At 41.7% G+C, this 19,509-nt stretch overlaps 1 protein-coding gene across 3 annotated transcripts in view; it reads left to right on the top strand.

The window, feature by feature from the left end:
* CCSER1 (coiled-coil serine rich protein 1) overlaps positions 1–19,509 on the top strand; it is a 969,508-nt gene that overhangs the window by 381,861 nt on the left and 568,138 nt on the right. For all 3 annotated transcript variants that reach the window (XM_033958815.1, XM_033958809.1, XM_033958799.1), the window contains one exon: positions 7,463–7,583. In XM_033958815.1, the coding sequence (XP_033814706.1) occupies positions 7,463–7,583 (121 nt within the window). The remainder of the gene's footprint in view (positions 1–7,462; positions 7,584–19,509) is intronic.

The following is a 19,509-nucleotide window of genomic DNA, read 5'->3' as shown; positions in this document are numbered from 1 at the left end:
TTTTACGAAGCCGCATTAGCAGCTTTATCGCACGTACCTTTTTGGCGCACGCTAACCCCCGCGCTAGCCGAAAAACTACCGCCTGCTCAAGAGGAGGCGGTAGCGGCTGGCAAATTAGCGCATGCTTTTACGTGTGTTAAACCGCTAATGCGGCTTCGTAAAAGGAGTCCTAAGTGAAAACTGGTTATTTTGGTGACAGAGTTAGCACTTGGCCAGTTAAATTGCCAGCATTACTGCATAAATTCAACCACATAAAACAGCTGCTTAAGTTCTGAACTTCAGGCTAACCAGTTATGCATAAACAGTGCTGAAGCCCAGACATGGCCCGGCATTGAATGTCTGGGAAGAATGCCAGCAGCGGTCAGGAAAACACTCATCTCCACTGGCCAAGTATTGTCTCCTGTGTTTATTGTCACCTGCTTAAACTTTAGAGGACTGTGCTGGCTGTATATGCAATAAATAAAATTTAATACGTGCAAAAGTTAATAAGAAAACAGGAAATGGACAAAGTGTAAACAGCGGAATTTTTTAAAAGTCTCCCAGCTTTCCAGTGCTTACGGCGGTACTGAGAATTAGAGAAAAAGTCCCCATTTTTGCCATGCAGCGACATACTTTAGCTGTGTTATCTATTGAAGCAGATGCTCTCAGATGTCTAAGGGCCAGTGCAGTAAGCTACGCTACCATTTAGTGCAGGGGTTTATACTTGATTTTCTCACACAAATCTTATTTCTGATACGAGGAAGGCACTGAAAAGTTCTCCGCCCAACCAGCGAAGTTGGGGCAGCTTCCACTGAGGGCTATACACTTAGGGCTCCTTTTACAAAGCCGCGCTAGGGCCTTAATGCGCGCTAAATTGCCGTGCGCGCTTGCTGCTACCCCCTCCTTTTGAGCAGGTGGTATATTTTCGGCTAGCGCATGCTAATCCAGTGCATGCGTTAAAAACGCTAGCGCACCTTTGTAAAAGGAGCCCTTAGTTCAGCAATTTTCTATTTTTTTTCATTCCGTATTTTTCTGACCAAATGAAAAAAGTATAAAAAATGATGGTTACACTAGGGGCTCCTTTTACCAAGCTGTGATAGCAGCTTTAGCACGCACTTAGCGCTACTAGATCCCAATATGTGTCACATTAGGATAAAAACCTGTATTGAAAAATCTAGCATTGTAACTATAATAATAATAATAATAACTTTATTCTTCTATTCTGCCACAATCAGATGACTTCTAGGTGGTTCACACCGAAGAGAGCTGGACAACCAGCAAATTACAATAAACAGATTATTGAAAATACAACAGATTACCGTATTTTCACGTAGATAACGCGCACACGGGTATAGCGCGCGAAAACCACAAATTTATGTACAGAAATTTTTATATACCGTGCACACCCGTATACCGCGCATGCTGCCTGACTCTCCTTTCGCCCGCCCTGACTCTCCTCTCCCCCTTGAAGTCCTGTCCCCACCCTGAAAGCTTGATGCCCCCTCGACATCCGATTTCCCCCCCCGCAGGACCGCTCGCACCCCCACCCCGAAGGACCGCTCGCACGCACTCCCACCCGCACCCCCACCCTGAAGGACCGCTCGCTCCCCCACAGCCTCCCGACCCCCCCATCATGTAGAAGCTCCTACCGGTGTCCTGCTGCTTCCTCTTGGCGGTCCCGACTCCCTGACATGATGGGGGCAAGAGGGAGCTCAAGCCCTCTTGCCCCAGCCAACCGCGGCACCCCCGACACGATCGGGGCAAAAGGGAGCCCAAGCCAAGTACGGGGAAGGGGGGTGGGGGTTGGCCAGGGGGGTCATGGGTCGGCTGGGGGGGCGGTCGGAGGTTCTTGGGGGGGCGGTTGTTGGGGGGAGGGGGGTTTGCATCGAGGGCAGGAGGGCCTGGGATCCCTCCTGCCCGTAATATAGTGCGGGGTGGGGGTAGGGGGTCGCCATGGCCAGGAGGGTTTGGGCTCCCTCCTGGCCCGAACAACTAATGGGGGGGGGGGTGTCGCCAGGGCCAGGAGGACTTGGGCTCCCTCCTGGCCTGATATTTTCGGGGAGTTGGGGAGTCGGCGGGGCAAGAGGGCTTGGGCTCCCTTTTGTCCCGATCGTGTCGGGGAGTCGGGGGGGGGGGGGGCAAGAGGGCTTCAGCTCCCTCTTGCCCCGATCGTGTCGAGGAGTCGGGACCGCCAAGAGGAAGCAGCAGGACACCGGTAGGAGCTTCTACATGATGGGGGGGTCGGGAGGCTGTGGGGGTGCGAGCGGTCCTTCAGGGTGGGGGTGGGGGTGCGGGTGGGAGTGCGTGCGAGCGGTCCTTCGGGGTGGGGGTGCAAGCGGTCCTGCGGGGTGGGGTGGTGAATCGGACGTCGGGGGGGGGGGAACTATGTAAAAAAAATTTTGTACAACGCGCAAGGGTATGCGCGGTACGTAAAAACCACGTATAATGCGCGTGTTATATGCGAGAAAATACGGTACATAAGAAAAGGCGTGAAGGGAGTATTAGTTTTAGTGTAACATCTGTTTAGGAGATAAATCTATCAAATAGTGCAGTTTTTATTTCTTTCCTGAAGGCGTCGTAGGTCAGTCTGGCTCCGTTAATGTACTTACTTAACCAGGATTGCTGTTTGCTTGCTTTATACATGAGAGTCCTATCCAAAAATGATTTGTATTAACAGCCAGTAATGCTTGGGCATGCAAATAGGTTACAATTTCTTGTTGTCCTTGTAGGGCTATATAATACGATAAATTGATGAGCTAATCCCTAAACCAGTTTGAAACAAACACTCCGAGAAATTGTTATTAATATATAATATATAACATTATTTGTGCTTCCCTTGGTAGCTAGTGCAGCAGTCTGTAGTAGGGGCTAACATGGTCGCTTTTTTCAGTCCAAATATTAGGCAGACAGCCGTGTTCTGAACAATTCTTAATTTCTTCACTGTTTTTTAGTTACCGTACTCCCAAGTAGACGATTTTGCAGTAATCTAGTATAGATAGCACCAAAGCTTGCACCAGTAGTCTAAATGATAAGGGGTCAAAGCATGGCAAATTTAACTTGTACACTGTGCATTATGTATATTGATATTAGATCCCTACTATGTGTCTAGTTAGGATTAAAAAAAACAACAACAAAGCATGCACTCTTAAGGATAACTGTGGCAAATTGTAACCTGGAAACTCTACATCTGTTGGTACAAGACCCCAAGTTTGTATCAAGTTGGGATACAACCTTCTATTGTAAACTTGTTAACTGGTGGTGATTTTGATTGGCTGACAGGAAGTCTTTTTTTTTAAAATTCTTTATTCATTTTTACAACTTACAAGTGTAATTGGAAATAACATTTAAATTTACAAACATCACTTGAATTTCTGTTACAATCATTTTAAATTAATGAAATTTATTCCCCCCACCCTTACCATATCATATATAATCATGTATATCATATAATATATTCTTTTCTACTAATCCAAACAATTAATATAAGATCAGAACCCCCCCCCACCCCATCCTCTCATTTGCAATTGTATAATTAAGGGAAAAATGTTATTTACTCGTTACAATAATCTGTTAATGGTCCCCAAAATCCTTGAATTTATTAAAATGTCCTTTCTTATGGCTAATATTTTTTCCATCTTATATATATGACACAAAGAGTTCCACCAGAAATTAAAGTTTAATCTACTCCAATTCTTCCAATTAAATGTAATTTGTTGAATGGCGACTTCAGTCATAATTAGCAAGAACTTATTATTTTTTGAGGATATTTGACTCTTTGCCATCATTGACATGCCAAATAAAATAGTATCATATGATAGGGCCACCGGATTCTCCAATAAACTATTTGACTCCCATATTGATTTCCAGAAATCCAAAATAAATGGACAATAGAATAATAGATGATCTAGAGTCCCAGGTTTGAGATTGCAGTGCCAACATCTGTCAGACTTAGAGTTATTTAATTTATTTAAACGAACAGAGGTCTAAAATGCTCTATGTAACAGAAAAAAAACAAGTTCGTCTCATAGATCCTCCAAGACCAAATTTGTGGCCATTGAGACACCGTAATTTGATGCTTGATCTCAATGCTCCAAATGTCTCGAAGACCATTTATGGGGGTTTTATTTATAAATCCAGATATTAATTTGTACCACTGTGCGGCCTGGTGTCCCAGGAAGTCCACCTGAAAGCATAAGAATTCTAAACTATATTGATTAGTGAGATTTTTTCATTCAGGGAACTCCGCCTGAATAGTCTGCTTCAGTTGCAACCATCTATACCTTTGTGAATTATTAAGACCATATTTATGTTGCAACTGTGAAAACTCAAGCAGTTTACCATTAGTAATAACATCTTCTAATACACGTATTCCTGCCATCATCCAATGCTTCCAGATGACTTTATATCCACCAATTTGAATTTTGGAGTTCAGCCATATAATTTGATTTGTTTATTTATTAATTGGATTAGGTGTAAAATTGTTCACATATCTTATTGTTTTCCATGTGTCTACAGGTAATCTATTTTCTTTATATAGTCTAGGCATTTTGATACTAAGTACATGGCATAATCACAGAGGAAACATGAGGCGCCATTCCAACCAAAACCAATCTGGGATATTATCAACAGGCTCTGGGAGGATCCAATACATACCTTGGCGCATAATATAGGTTTGATGATACCTATAGAAGTTGGAAAAATGCACCCCTCCCTCTGTAATCGTTTTTTGTAGAGATACTAAAGCAATCCTAGCCTTTTTACCCAGCCAAATAAATTTTGTTATTTAACTTTTTATAAAAGGACCTCTGAAAAAAAAACCTGGTAACATACTCATTTGATAACAAACCATAGGCAAAATCATCATTTTAATAGTTTGAATTCTCCCCCACCAGGACAGATGTAAAGGATTCCATTGCTCACACATTTCTGTTACCTTCTGTAATAAAAGTTTTTCATTCACTTTCATTGTTTCTTCCAACGTGTTTTTTTATCCAAATGACTAAATATTTTATTCCGTCCTCTTTCCATAGAAAGGGGAATGTTTCAAATAAACCTTTTGTACAATGGATATTAAGAGGAAGAACTTCTGATTTACTCCAATTTATTTTGTATCCTGAAAATTTTCCAAATTTCTCTATCAATTCTAATAAGCTTGGAATGGTTGTTTCCAGATTTCTCAAATGAAGCAGTATATCATCTGCATTAGCGGAAACTTTATATTCCTGATCTGAATAAGGAATACCTTGTATCTCCTTCGCTTGTTGAATAGCTAATAACAAGGGTTCTAATACAATATCAAAAAGCAAAGCAAAGGAGACAAAGGACAGCCTTGTGTAAGCCCCCTCTGCAGACTAAAACGCTCCGAGAAATTGTTATCTAATATAATAAAGAGCTAGCCGCGCATGCGCACTCCTATTTACGTGTTCCGTGCGTGTAGGTCTGTGGCCGAAGGAGTGCGCATGCGCGCTAATACGTCACAAGCCTATCGCCTCCACAAGCCGGACCGCAGCCAGACGACGATCTCCGTTCCTCCTGCCGCCGCCGATCTCCGTTCCTCCTTTGCCGCCCACCCCCTTCTCTTCCCGCAGGCCCGAATGGCGATTCCAGCAGCGTGTGCATCAGTCTTCACACGCTGCTTCGGGCCCTTCTACTGCCCTGATTTGCTCTGCCGCGTCTCTGATGATGTCATCAGGGACGTGCCAGAGTAAATCAGGGCAGTAGAAGGGCCCGAAGCAGCGTATGGAGACTGATGCAAGCGCTGCTGGAATCACCACCTTTGTAGTCCGGACCGCGGGAAGGGAAAGGGGGGGGGGTAGAGGAAATGCTAATGCTGCTGCACAGGGAACTGGTGGGGGGGAGGGAATGCTGCTTTGGACAGACAGACAGAGAGAGGAAGGGAAACACAAAGAAAATAAGAAAGACACAGGGGCAGGTGCACAGGGAACTGGTGTGGGGGGAGGGAAATGGAGGGGGATGGAATGCTGCTTTGGACAGACAGAGGGAGGAAGGGAGACAGAAAGAAAAGAAGAAAGACACAGGGGCAGGGAGATACACAGAAAGACAGACAGGCAAAGGGGGCCAGGGACAGAGACAGACAGAAAGGACAGCGGGAGCCGCGTCAGGAGGGGTGCGGGATGCGGCAGTAGGAACTTTTCCAATGGGTGCAACTGGGCGGCTGTCGGGAACCTCTGATCAGGGGCAGAGCAAGGTAAGAGTATCATAGGGATAAGAAGGAGGAGGGGGGATACAAAAGGAAGGGATGCCTACTGCTGGACAGGGGGAGAAGGAAAGAGGTGCTGCTGGACAGGGGGGAGGTAAAACAAAGGGAGAAGGGCTGCTGCTGCATAAGGAGAGCAGTGAAGGGGTGGTGGTGGACACAGTGGAGGTAAAAGGAAGGGAAAATGGACAGGGGGAGCAGGCAAGGGGTGGTGATGGACAGCCAAGGAAAAAGAAAGGCAGAAAGAAAGCGGCTAAGGAGAGAGAGAGAAAGAAAGAAAGACAGACACATACACATATGTTCTATCACCCGTTAATGTAACGGGCTTAAAGACTAGTTAATATATAATCTAGCAGCAGGGGAGCTATACAATGTTTGGATCATTTGTATAAATCCAGAACAAGTAGTCTTGTGTGTAGAATGGGTAGTAGATTCTGGCTTGATCCCTTTTGTCCACACACAAAGGGCCACACAAAGGGCCCATGTTAAATCCTACTTTACAGAATGGCCCAAAATATGTTCTGATATCTTTTCAAGATACAAAAAGGAGGCAAAAAATGTCAATAAGGACTCTATGAGTGTGTCTATCAGCTAATCACTCCTAACAAACCAAACCACACAGGTACCAAATATCAATTGAAGGATAGGGGCGCGCTCAGTGTGAGGTTGTTAGCGACGGGAGAACAAACTCCAGCGCTTCCACTTACAAAGACGGAGGTGAATCACCCCGCCTGCACACCATCATCGGGCATCCCTAGTGTGCAAAATCAACTGTGCAGAATTAATAACAATAAATAAGTCACAAACAGTGAACTAGTGAGAGAGTGAATCAAACTGAAAACCCACTCATAGAGTCCTCCCCAGCCTAATCCCCAAGATACAAAATGAAACCACAGCCAACTTAGCTTTTTAAAGCGAGCCAAATGAAGTCAATGAGCATTGCGGGAGACCAGAATAGTCATAGGATCAACCGGTTTCGGTTCCGATATCTTTTCAAGCATCTGCAAACCACATTGTAGGTTTTGTTAGTCTATTAACAAATTTATCACAGTCTACTATAACTCCAGTTTTGTCATCGGCTATAAAGCTATGAAATTTATTTACTACATACAGTATGTGAAAGTGTCACCAGCCTTTTAACCTTCCTGGGAATTGTGCAAATATCTCAGAATTATAGGTTCAAACAATTTTTATTGATGCAAGAATTATAAATGTACAATCAAATTTAGCATACTTTATAGTTAGTATTGTTCTTTATCATTGCAGTTTGTCGGGATGATCCCTTCCAGTGTATTGTATCATGTTCTGCAGTTGTACATTCCACTACTGACAAAGTACCTGAATTGAAGAAAAATGAAGAACCAAAAAAGCCTGAAGCAGCAAAAACGTAAGTCAGTGGTTAAATAAAACATTGATTTTTAGTGTTATATATACAAGATGTAATATGTTACATTACATTAGTGATTTCTATTCCGCCATTACCTTGCGGTTCAAGGTGGATTACATAAGATTTCTCAGGAGGTTACAAGAATTGTAACTTTACATAAGATTGTAGGGGTCTGAGAAATATTTTACAGTTCAAAACACCAAAGTTTAAATTATTTGGTTCATCTTCTATAGTAGGAAAGGACATACAAAAATGAATCCCTTGATGATTTAATTTAATATTTTCTTCAAAACAGTATGTATTTTTGGAAATCAATTCAAGGATTCTAGAGAAAAATAAAGGCTGGGTGGCCACTGTGTTGGGGATTCAAATTTAGGAAGACTCCAGAATGTAAAATTGAAACATAAATGTGACCCACTGAACAAAAAGGTGCCAAAAAATAGGGTTTGACTTATTTATACCATAAGACAGAAGTGTAATCTTTTGTGTTTAAAAGTGTGTTTTTGGCTAATCTTTTGTGTGTATGCTGAGAGGTCCAGGGTTTAGGCCTCAGAGGAGCAGCGGGAAATAAATTAATGAGAATAATAGCCAGGTGGTTGCATAAAAAGTATATTTCATAGGAATAGGCTTTTACAAATACAGAGTATACAGTTGGATTTGGAGCTGCTTCAGGGCTGTAGTGAATGAGAGAGAAAAGACAGTTTGTCCTGTGTGTCTCTGAATAGGTAAAAGGTTGAGGTGTGAAGGGGCTGGGGGGAATGGGGAGAGGAGGCAGAGAGAGAAAAAGAGAAAGATAAGCCAGAGAAGAGGCATCCATAGAGGGTCATAGTAACATACATAGCAAATGATGATAGATAAAAACTCAAATGGTCCATCCAGTCTGCCCAAACATACACTCTATAATTTTATGATTTAATTTAAATTGTTCTTTTTCTTAGCTATTTCTGGACCAGAAACACAGAGCTCTGCCCGGCACTGTGCATAGTTTCCGTCAAAGCCCATTCCATCCTATTCAAACCATCCCAGCCCATCCTCAACTGAATGGCCATATACGGGACATAGACTGTGCAAGTCTGCCCAGTACTGGCCTTAGTTCTTCAATATATACCATTATTTTCTGATTAGAGATCCTCTGTGTTCAAAAGAGCAATAGAAGGATCAAGAGAAAGAGGGAGGGTTTTTAAATTGCATTTATAGGTTTGAATCTTTGTTCTAAAAATAGCATCTATTGTTGTTAAGTGCATTTTCTGTGCCATAATTTAGTACTTGTTTGAGACAATAGTCCTTAATTGATAAGGAAGGTGTGACAATCTTTCAGGAATGGTAGATGTGATCAGTCTGTAGTTAACATATCTTCTTGAAGAATTCAGGCTGGCTTTTAGAGACTATCTGCACTAATATTCCAGAGTCAGATTGTTCAATATAATATCCTAGAGTCCTTTGTTGACACTCTGGTTAGGCCATCAGAAATTCTGACAGCCAGCATTCAGTAATGTAAGGCTAGCAAGAGGTATATCAACTGGATAATTTTGCAAAATTGTAGCCTCGGGTATAGTCTAATTGTGTCATTAAAAATGGGAAACATATGTCAATCAAAAAGTAATTAACCCCAGAAATCAAATACCCTACTTTAAGTACCTGCAAGGTTTAGGCTGTAGAGCATGAAAATATTGTAGTTGTAAAACAAACAACAAAAAAAAAATGCATAGTCCCATTCTACTGACCCTATAGTATACACAACTTTCAAAAATGAAAGTTGTCTCTCCAAAGTTTATAGACTTTTTATATCTGTTATTTGCAACCCTACTTTTGGTACCTTTTCATTTAGTGGGTTACATCTTTTGGCATGTTGAATATCAATTCTGGAATGCTTGTCATTGATCTACATCCCCTTATTGGACAATTGGTAAAAATGTTGCTGATATTTATGGAAATGGATACTCGTACATACTGGAAGCATTCATTTGATGGTGGGTAACATGCACAATCTGTGACAGGCTAATGTTCAAGACTATGATTGTGTGTTTCCAAAAATTTGATATAATGCTAATCATTTCTATAGTGCTACTAGACATATACAGCACTGTACACCAAAACATAGAAGAGACAGTCCCTGCTCAAAAGAGCTTACAATTGGAGAAGAAGGTGCATCAATACACAGTGCTGAGGTGGGGGAATTACAGAGGGAATGATAAGACAGATACTGATGTTTAGAAGGTGGGTTGGATTTTGGAATTGAAAGCGTCTTCAAAGAAATGAGCTTAGAATCTGGCTCTGAATACTGCCACAGACGGAGCTTGATGTACTGAGTCAGACAGTTTGTTACAGGTACACGGTGCAACAATAGTAGGGGCTAGGTGAACTCCAACTGAGAATTCTACAAATGTGATCCCAGGTTGACATTGGAACCTCATTTTAGTTTGACTATCCAAGTAACTTATCTAAAAGTTAGAACAGTGAGACAGTTGAGACTATGCGATCAGTAAGTTTAGTAAAGAAGGTATGTAGTCTTTGGTGATCAGCATCATTAACTGTCATAATGTCTTTTATGTCGGTTTACCTGCTAAAGATATTCATACACTTCAAATTTTGTACAATTTTACAAGCTGCCTGAGGAGAGCTCCTATCGGTTCTTTGTTGTGCCAATTGTATGAGCTTCCAAAAGCATCCATTGCAAAGTTTGAGCTTTATTTCAAGTCACAAGAGGTAAAAGCCTCTGTGCTGAATAAAAGATTACAGAGTGGTAGACTCGTAACAGAAAGCTTCACTTCTCCCTGGGTGGCCTCATAGAAGTACATTCCATTTTGGGTATATTCTCAGATGTGACGCCAGTTTTACACAATTGCTTACACCTTGATATTTGACCAGACTTGAATTATTTGATCTTTAGGAGATAAGTTAAGTGTCCATATTATATGGATGTCTAAATTCCAATTTTACAAAGACAGGTATATGGATGTTTAACACTGTAGTGCAACAATATTGCAAGGTGATGTGGTTTATTTAGACTTGGTACTTGTCGTGTCTAGGTTATGGAAAGGTGCCCTGATTAATCAATTTTTTCATTGAATGGAAGGAAAGGAAATCACAGTAGGTATTTTTCAGTTTCTAGAATGTTTACAATTATAAAAACAAACACCCCCACCCAAATTAATGACAATCTATGGATTGGGTGCATGCCCAAAATGAGTGTGCAATTTAAATGCTTAACAAGTCATTTAGTGCTTATTCATGCTACTTGGCAATAATTGGAATTTATATGCACATCTTTATAGTCGCTTTTCTATAAAGATATGCATGTAAATTGTTCTGTGTGGTTTAAAAAAGGGGGCTTGGTCATGGGAGGAGCAAGGGCGGGTTTGGGACTTTTCTAGGATTTGCATGCAGTGCTCTAGAATTCAGAGGATCCACAACTAATATTGGCAAGGGGATTTACACCAAAATCGGACATGGACCTTGGCACCGAGTGCTATTCTATAAACGGTGTCTAACTTGGAGCAACATTTATACAGTGCCACTCAGCTTCCTTTTTTTTTTTCTTACAGAATTGACTCCTAACTGTGGGCTCCTTATGTAAAGTTGCACTAGAGGTTTCTACCATGGACCAGTGAGATAAATACTCCGATGCTCAAAGGAATTCTATAAGCGTAGGAGCATTTACCTCGCCGGCCCACATTAGAAACCTCTACCACAGCTTTGTAAAAGCCAGCATGTATGTTGCAGTTTCCAAACCTCAAATCTAATAAAGGAAAACTCAAGGCTGCTCAAAAAAATTCTAAATCCAAATATATAGAGAAAACAAACTTGTAACTATAACTAAATTTTTCACAAGACCTCATACACCCAAGTCACTACTTGAATTTTTTGTGCCTTTACTGGAGTGGTAACTGTCGGGAAGAAGTTAAGTGCTGCTCTTGTATATTTTATCACACACAGTCGTGTTTATTACAGTCTAGAATCATAAATTTACATCAGATAAGCAATTGCCTAAAGACCAATGACGAATGCACCACCCCAGTAAAGGCACAAAAAAATTCAAGTAGTACCTTGGGTGTATGAGGTCTTGTGAAGAATTTAGTTATATTTACAAGTTCGTTTTCTCTTTATATTTAGAGTTTCCAAAACTACACATTCTCCATCCTGTTCTGCATTAGCTGTTAATAAGGAAATTACCATATGCTAATTGCTAAGGCAGCTCCTGGTTAACTGTCAGCCTGGTATAATTATTTCATTAGCAGATAATACATCTTAATAAATAATCTTCTAAATGCTTCATTGTCTGATTTATACCGTATTTTTTTTTACTGTATGTGGGCATTTGACATTCTTCAATGATAAGGGAAGTGGGATTTATTTAAAAAATAAGACTGCTTCTTTATTTGACATGCAATAATTAAAAGAGACTGACTATTAATATACTACCATAACAAGTTAAAGAGAGGAATGGGTGGGTTCTGTTGCAAGTTGACTGGGAGAGGCCAACTGAATTGTAAATATTGATGGTTGCTGTCATTTTAACTCATGTTTGCATATTATTATGGTTTCTTCCAGAACTGTAGAATCATACACTAAAATTTGTAACAACTTTGTACATGTTTGTTGTTGAAATTAAGCTTTCAAATATCTAAAGTCTTACCTTTATGTACACTTTGTAATGTTTTCAGAACACATTAAGGGGAGGAGGGGATTACCGTGGGAGTCACCAACCTGTAGTATCTCAGAACTGTGGATTGCTGACTTCCGTGGTAAAGGAATAACACTGCCTGTGAGCCACCTCACAAGCAACGTTATTACGTCAGCCCAAATATCTCAGATCATATCTTAAAGGGTCTGGCACACTTAAATTATATTGCTGCCACAGCGGCCCCCAAATCAGTGCCCTGAGTATGTATGCTTAGACCCAGCATTCTGCTCAGAGCTAGAAACAAGCAGCAGGGAGCAGAGGCAGTCGTTTGTTTGGCTGGTAGGGCTCAGCATCCCCACCAACAAAGGTAAAAGGGAGTTCAGGAGGGAGACTAAGCCCAAATTTTTTTCTTGGGGGGGGGGGGTCTGCCTTCCTGTGGCTACTTCTTAAAGACTTAACAAATGGCTTTCGTGAGCCTTCTCCAGCATATCATTGGATATATCATATACTCATACTTTTCCTGCAATGTGATATGGATTTATAATTTGCACATTAAGCTATATATAATATAAATAAATGTATAAAAGGGAAAGAAAGTATTTAGCAGTTATAGCTCAAGGTAAGTTACATTCAGATAGAATAGATATTTCCTGTCCCTGAGGGACTTAGACCAGATTCTGTATAGGACGCCCGATCTCAGAAGCTGCCTAAGCAGCTTTTGAGAATCGCATACGGGCGTCCTATACAGAATCACGCCTAAGCCCGCCTAAAAGAACCCGATTCTCTAACAAATGTCCATGTTACAGATGCCAGTTAGAAAATCGGGTTACTGCTGAGCTTATCGTGGCAAGGGATCCCTTGCCACGATAAGTTTAGTAGCAACCCGCCCCCCACCCCCCGCAAAGACTACCAGCAGGAGGGATGCCCAGTCCCTCCTGCCCGGCAGCCCTCCCCCCCATGAATTAATGCGGCAGGAGGGATACCCAGTCCCTCCTGCCTGGCAGCCCCCTGCCTTGAATGATCATGGTAGGAAGGATGCTCAGTCCCTCCTGCCCTGGCAGCCCCCTCCCTCGAGCCCAGTCCCTCCTGCTGGGCAATCCCTCCTGCCATGATCATTCGAGGAAGGGAAGTGCCGGGCGGGAGGGACTAGGCATCTCTTCTGCCGCAATTGTTTGAGGGGGGGCTGCCGGGCAAGAGGGACTGCGCAACCCTCCTGCCGTGATCATTCATGGGGGACAGGCGGCCGCAGTTGCGCCGCTAAACTTATTGCAGCAGTAAGATCCTTTGTCGCGATAAGCTCAGCGGTCACGTCTGCTTACAGTGTAGGCCAGCATTTTTCTGGCGTACATTGTACGTGTCTCCCGCTGGCCTAGGAAACGTGTACAGTCACCTAGGTCTGCCTAAGGCTACTTCCGGGCCAAACCACACCCACGCCTAGCTTTAGGCGAGCTTAGGTGGGCTTGTACACCTTCCTAGGCTCCTGGAGGCACCTCCAATGTAGACAGCCTGCTTCAGGAGTTTTTTTTTTTTTAAAAAAAACATGCGTCCTGAGTGACTGGTTAGGCAGCAGTTAGCCGCCTACAATCGGGACACCGTTTACAGAATTCGGGCCTTACTGTCTAAGGGGTCCTTTTACTAAACCAGGTTAAGCATTAATGTCCTCTTAATGCAGGAGAAAAGGTGTATTTCAAAATGCATTAAAGAAACTTGTACTTGGAATCTCAAATCTATGCATATATCTTAAGATAGAAAAATTATGTTAAGAACAATCTGGGAGTCTGCAGAATAAAAAAATATACATACATTGGTGAGTAATATTTTAACTTTGTATATTAATTAAAGATACACAAGCACTTTTGTTTCCCTGGTCCCTTCTGGAAGCTCAGTGGAGTGTTTCCCTTTGGCAATTAGCTTTCAAGTTTATGACTGTACTATGATAAGGGATCTGAAAACTACCGGTGAGTGTTCCAAATTGCCTATGCCAGTGTCAGAGATAGCAGTTTATATAGTACAGACTAAAGACAAATTTTTCCTCATCCCCACAGGAACTCAATTTGCCTGTCCTGTCCCCGCGAGGTTTGTCGCTATCCCTATCCCTGCCCCATTCCTGTAAGCTCTATCTTAACTGCACAAGCCTTGAACACTTATGGTTTTAAAGTGTTTGAGACTTGTGCAGATGAGGACAGAGCTTACAGGAATGGGGCAAGGACAGGAAAAGAACTCGCCGGGACAGGAAAATGAGTTCCTGCGGCGACGGGGAAAAATTTGTCCCCGTGCCATTCTCTAGTACAGATGCTCATAATCAAAACACATAGACATCAAAAAAGCATCCTAAATCGGCACTTGGACGTCCTAATTGCCAGGATGTCCAAGTGCCGATATTCAAAACCATCTTTCTGTATAACAAAGAGGTGTTCCATTCTCTGTACGTTCAGAGCACAAGATGGGCATGGTGGGGGCGTGTTACAGGCGGGCTTTGGGCGGTTTCAGGGCGGGTTAGACACAGACATCTTGTAGCGATAATCAAATATTTTGCAAGACATCCTGGATGGAACGTATATGTTTGGAAATAGACCTATTTTAGAAGGATCTAAGTGCTACAAAGTTGTCCAAACTGACCAGATTACCACTGCATACATCAAGGTAAGAACCCCCACACTCCCTCAATTCTCACTGACCCCCTTCCACCACACAAAAATAAGAACAAAAAGGTACATACCTGTCTCTAAAACAGTAGCATCTAGTATGGGGAAGCCTAGTAGAGCTGCACACAGGTGTCTTAAGTAGCCTCTTGGGTGGGCTAATGAACCATAGAGAGGAGGACCCAGGACCTTAAGCCACTCTAACCACAACATTCATGGTAGAACGTGTGAGCCCACCCAAAACTCACTATATTGCCATATGACTGACACCTGCAGCCATAAGTGCTTTTGGGGTGGTACATATGAGGGTATAGTAGGTTTCGGGGGGGGGGGGGGGTTGAGAGGCTTACCCTAAATTATAAGCGGATTATGGTGAGATATACTATTGGCACCCTTTATTTGAAGTTCACAGCAGTGCCCTCTAAGGTGTCCCATTATCGGGATGTCTATGCGGCCAGTCCATTACTATGCTGGCTCCCAACCATGCCCAAATGGTCAGGATTAGGAGAGTTTCAACCTGGATGGTTTTCTGATCAAAAATGGGATATAAAGTTAGACGCTCTGGCAGCCTAGATGTCCCTGTAGCCAAGACGTCTAAGTAGACAATTTTCAAAAACAAATTATATTTAGATGTCCTGCAGTTTGAAAATGGCCATTTTTGGACCTCCAGCTTTGGAGGTTCAGTCAGAAACATTCAAGTTGGACATGCCCGTCCAGGTCAGTTAAAGAGATGGAATCTATGAATCCACATCCACATCATTGAACTCCCTATATATCCATATGCAAGCTAATCCCTGGCATTCCTTAAGATCAAAACCTGATATTGAACTAATGTTACTACCTAAAAAGGAATGTAGATGAGTAAATATAAGTAGAAATACATTAAGAGCTTGCTTCACCACAAAGAAATAGTTTACTAACAGTGATAAAATTGTAAAGAAATCATAAAATCTTATGGAAAAAAAATTAAAAACTGATTTGAGGTTTGAATTTGTTGTGTTAATTGAAGAGTGAGTCATATCATGTACACTAGATAGAAAATAATTGGGTCAATATTTAACTTTGGGTGCTCGGCATTTTGCTGGCTGCCACTGGTATGATCCCAGGAACTACAATGCCGGGCCATAGCATTCAATTTCCAAGTTTGCGAAGTCAGCTAAAGCCTAGCTGATTAAATGTGATATTCAGCACTTATCTGGCTATGAGGTACCATATAAAGGGCCCCCTTTTATCAAACTGTATAAGGTTTTTTTTTTTTTTTTTATCATAAGACTGCTGCAGTAAAAGCTCCAATGCTTATAGAATGTCTATGAGCATCGTAGTTTTCAACACAGCAGCCCACGATAAAAACCCTAACGTGGCTTGATAAAAAGGGGCCTAAGATAGGACTGCATAAAAGTCTGCTTTTATTCTGAAATTAGGTTTGAGGTGGGTTAAATACAATTTATAAAATCAATACATAAAACATGTTGATACCTTACTAATACATTGGAGTCGAGATTCAAAGCCATTTAACTGGTCAGAAATGGTTCCTGACTGATTAAATCACCAGTTCGGGATAGCCGGCTATTTGCAGCCACATTTAACCAGTTAGTGCCACTGAAACTTAAAACCGGCTACTAAGGGGTTGTTCCAGCGGTGAAATCCACTCTTGGCTGGTAAAGTTCTGAGTATTGGCACATAATCAGTCAAGTGTTGACTCCTCCATTGGAACACTCCCATTATAGCCAGTTTTGAGTTCTCTGCTAATTGGACCTTTTATGTAGCACTGACTGATTAAATGCAGTTGAAAATGGCAGGAAACCCTAAGGATGTGCTAAGGATGGGAAAACGGGTATTTTGTCTGTTGGTGCAGGTCCTGTGCATTTTAACTATTTTTTAAAATATGTTTGGGCAGAGAATGAGTGTGGAAGAATTAAACAACAAGCGGGTTCACCTGAGTGCACCTGGCTAATGCTGAGTTAACGTGGGGGCATTTGCACCCCCTAAATAGGGGGGTGATAAGTACTCCTATGTTATGTTTGGAAGTCTCTGTATTAATGGAAAAATTAATGCAGGACTTGCAAAATTAAAAAGCTCTAAATACTGCTGCATTGAATCTGGGTTTAGCGCATGGGAAAGTCCTGGGTTAAGATGCACAGAGAGAGGGAGTAAATGGACAATACTCGGACTGGAAAAGCGTCACGAGTGGAGTGCCGCAGGGTTCGGTGCTTGGACCCATGCTCTTCAACATATTTATAAACGACCTGGAAATTGTTATGACGAGTGAGGTGATTAAATTTGGAGACGATACGAAGTTATTCAGAGTAGTGAAGACGCAGGAGGATTGCGAAGACCTGCAACGTGACATAAACACGCTCAAGAAATAGGCCGCAACATGGCAAATGAGGTTTAATGTGGATAAGTGTAAGGTGATGCATGTCGGTAATAAAAATCTTATTCACGACTACAGGATGTCCGGTGTAGTACTTGGAGAGACCCCCCCAGGAAAGAGACTTGGGAGTACTGGTTGCCAAGTCAATGAAGCCGTCCACGCAATGTGCGGTGGCGGCAAAAAGGTGCGAACAGAATGGGAATGATTAAGAAGGGGATCACAAACAGATCGGAGAAGGTTATCATGCCGCTGTACCGGGCCACGGTAAGCTCCCACCTGAAATACTGTGTCCAGCACTGGTCGCCGTACATGAAGTACTCGAAAGGACCAAGAGAAGAGCAACTAAAATGGTTAAGAGGCTGGAGTTGTTGCCATACAGTGAGAGATTAGAGAAACTGGGCCTCTTCTCCCTTGAAAAGAGGAGACTAAGAGGGGACATGATAGAAACATTCAAGATAATGAAGGGAATAGACTTAGTAAATAAAGACAGGTTGTTCACCCTCTCCAAGGTAGCGAGAACGAGAGGGCACTCTCTGAAGTTAAAAGGGGATAGATTCCGTACAAACATAAGGAATTTCTTCTTCACCCAGAGAGTGGTGGAAAACTGGAATGCTCTTCCGGAGGCTGTTATAGTGGAAAACACCCTCCAGGGATTCAAGACAAAGTTAGATAAGTTCCTGCTGAACCAGAACGTACACAGGTAGGGCTGGTCTCAGTTAGGGCACTGGTCTTTGACCCGAGGGCCGCCATGTGAGCAAACTGCTGGGCACGATGGACCACTGGTCTGACCCAGCAGCGGCAATTCTTATGTTCCCTTTAGTAAAAAGGGTCCTTAAATTTCTCCTCATTCTGTCTTTTTTGTAATTCTGCCACTTATTGTTATTTATGTTGTAATTGTGTGAAACACTGCTATGCTATTGCTTTAAGAGTGGTCTATAAAGTACCTGTAAATAAAAAAAACACACACACACTTACATCCACAAAGGCACCTTTTTTTCACTTGTTCATCATGCAATACACACATATTTTAAAGAATTGTTCTATAATCACAGTATCGTCTAGTTAGGGGCCTTACTTGCCACCTTGTTTTAATGCATCCAGTGAAGCACTGGGAAGGCTTCATGAACTTTAGATTTTAAGAATACGGCTAGAAGTTAGATAGCTCTAAATCTAATAGATGCTGGCACTGTCATCTCGAAGCTGGGACATTAGATCATTTGTTATTCTATTGTCCATTGATACTTGCTTTTTGGAAATCAATACGGGGTCAAATAAATAGTTTGTTAGATAATCAGTTGGCATTATCCTATGACACCGTATTGTTTGGCATATCAATGAGGGCTATAAGCCAAATATCCTCTAATAATAATAAGCTTCTACTCATTATGACAGGAGTTGCATGAAACAGATTACAAATAATTGGAAAAATTGGGATAGGCTGAATTATAGCTTTTGGTGGAACTCTTTGTGTCGTATATTTAAAATGGAAAGGATAATTGCCATGCAGCAGGGAAATTTCAGATTATTTGGAAGCCATTAACAAGATACTGTAAAGATTGAAATTACTGCATAGAATAAATATTAATTTTTCCTTTTTGTTCATACACATCTAGGGTGGGGTGGGTGGGAATATTTATGATTTCTTTTGCTTATGAATAATTGTTGGGTATAAGGAGGGGGATATTTAATGAGAGTTCGAATTTGATGATACATTAAGTGATGTTAAATGATTGTATTTTATGTTACACTTATTGTGAGTTTTAAAAATGAATAAAGAAAAAAAAGAAAAAAGAATACGGCTGTTCTAAAGAAATCTCTTGTCTGTTGTGATTTTTGATTAAGGTTTCACCACCCACATTCTCTATCAGGTACTTAGAAGGGACAGTTATTTATGTTTCGATTACCGCAAGGCCTTAACTTTTATTTTCAAGTAGGGGAGCAAAATCTCTTCAGTGCTTCATGCTATGAAATACAATTTCTATGATATATTTAGTGCCCGTTTCCTCTTCAGCAGAAGCTTTCTGAACGGTTGTCATGGCAACACCACCCCAAACCTTGAATATGTAAAGCACTCCACCGGCAAAGCTTATTCTCTGCATTGAAGTATATTGCTTTGGAAAGGATCATTTGTGCAACTCCTCCTTGACTTGCTATTCAGACATATCAAATTGGGTCGTAGCCTGCTGAAGGGCACACACCTTCTAATGTTGAGGAAGCCTGTTCCACTTTCCGAATGTAAAGAATGTTTATATTTTCTTTAATTCTTTTCTTATAAAGGAAATACAG

The sequence above is a fragment of the Geotrypetes seraphini genome, chromosome 1 (genome assembly GCF_902459505.1).
Source record: "Geotrypetes seraphini chromosome 1, aGeoSer1.1, whole genome shotgun sequence".
In the NCBI taxonomy this organism is placed as follows: domain Eukaryota; kingdom Metazoa; phylum Chordata; class Amphibia; order Gymnophiona; family Dermophiidae; genus Geotrypetes; species Geotrypetes seraphini.
The sequence above is the reverse complement of the archived record's forward strand: the minus strand, read 5'-3'. Positions and strand labels throughout refer to the sequence as shown.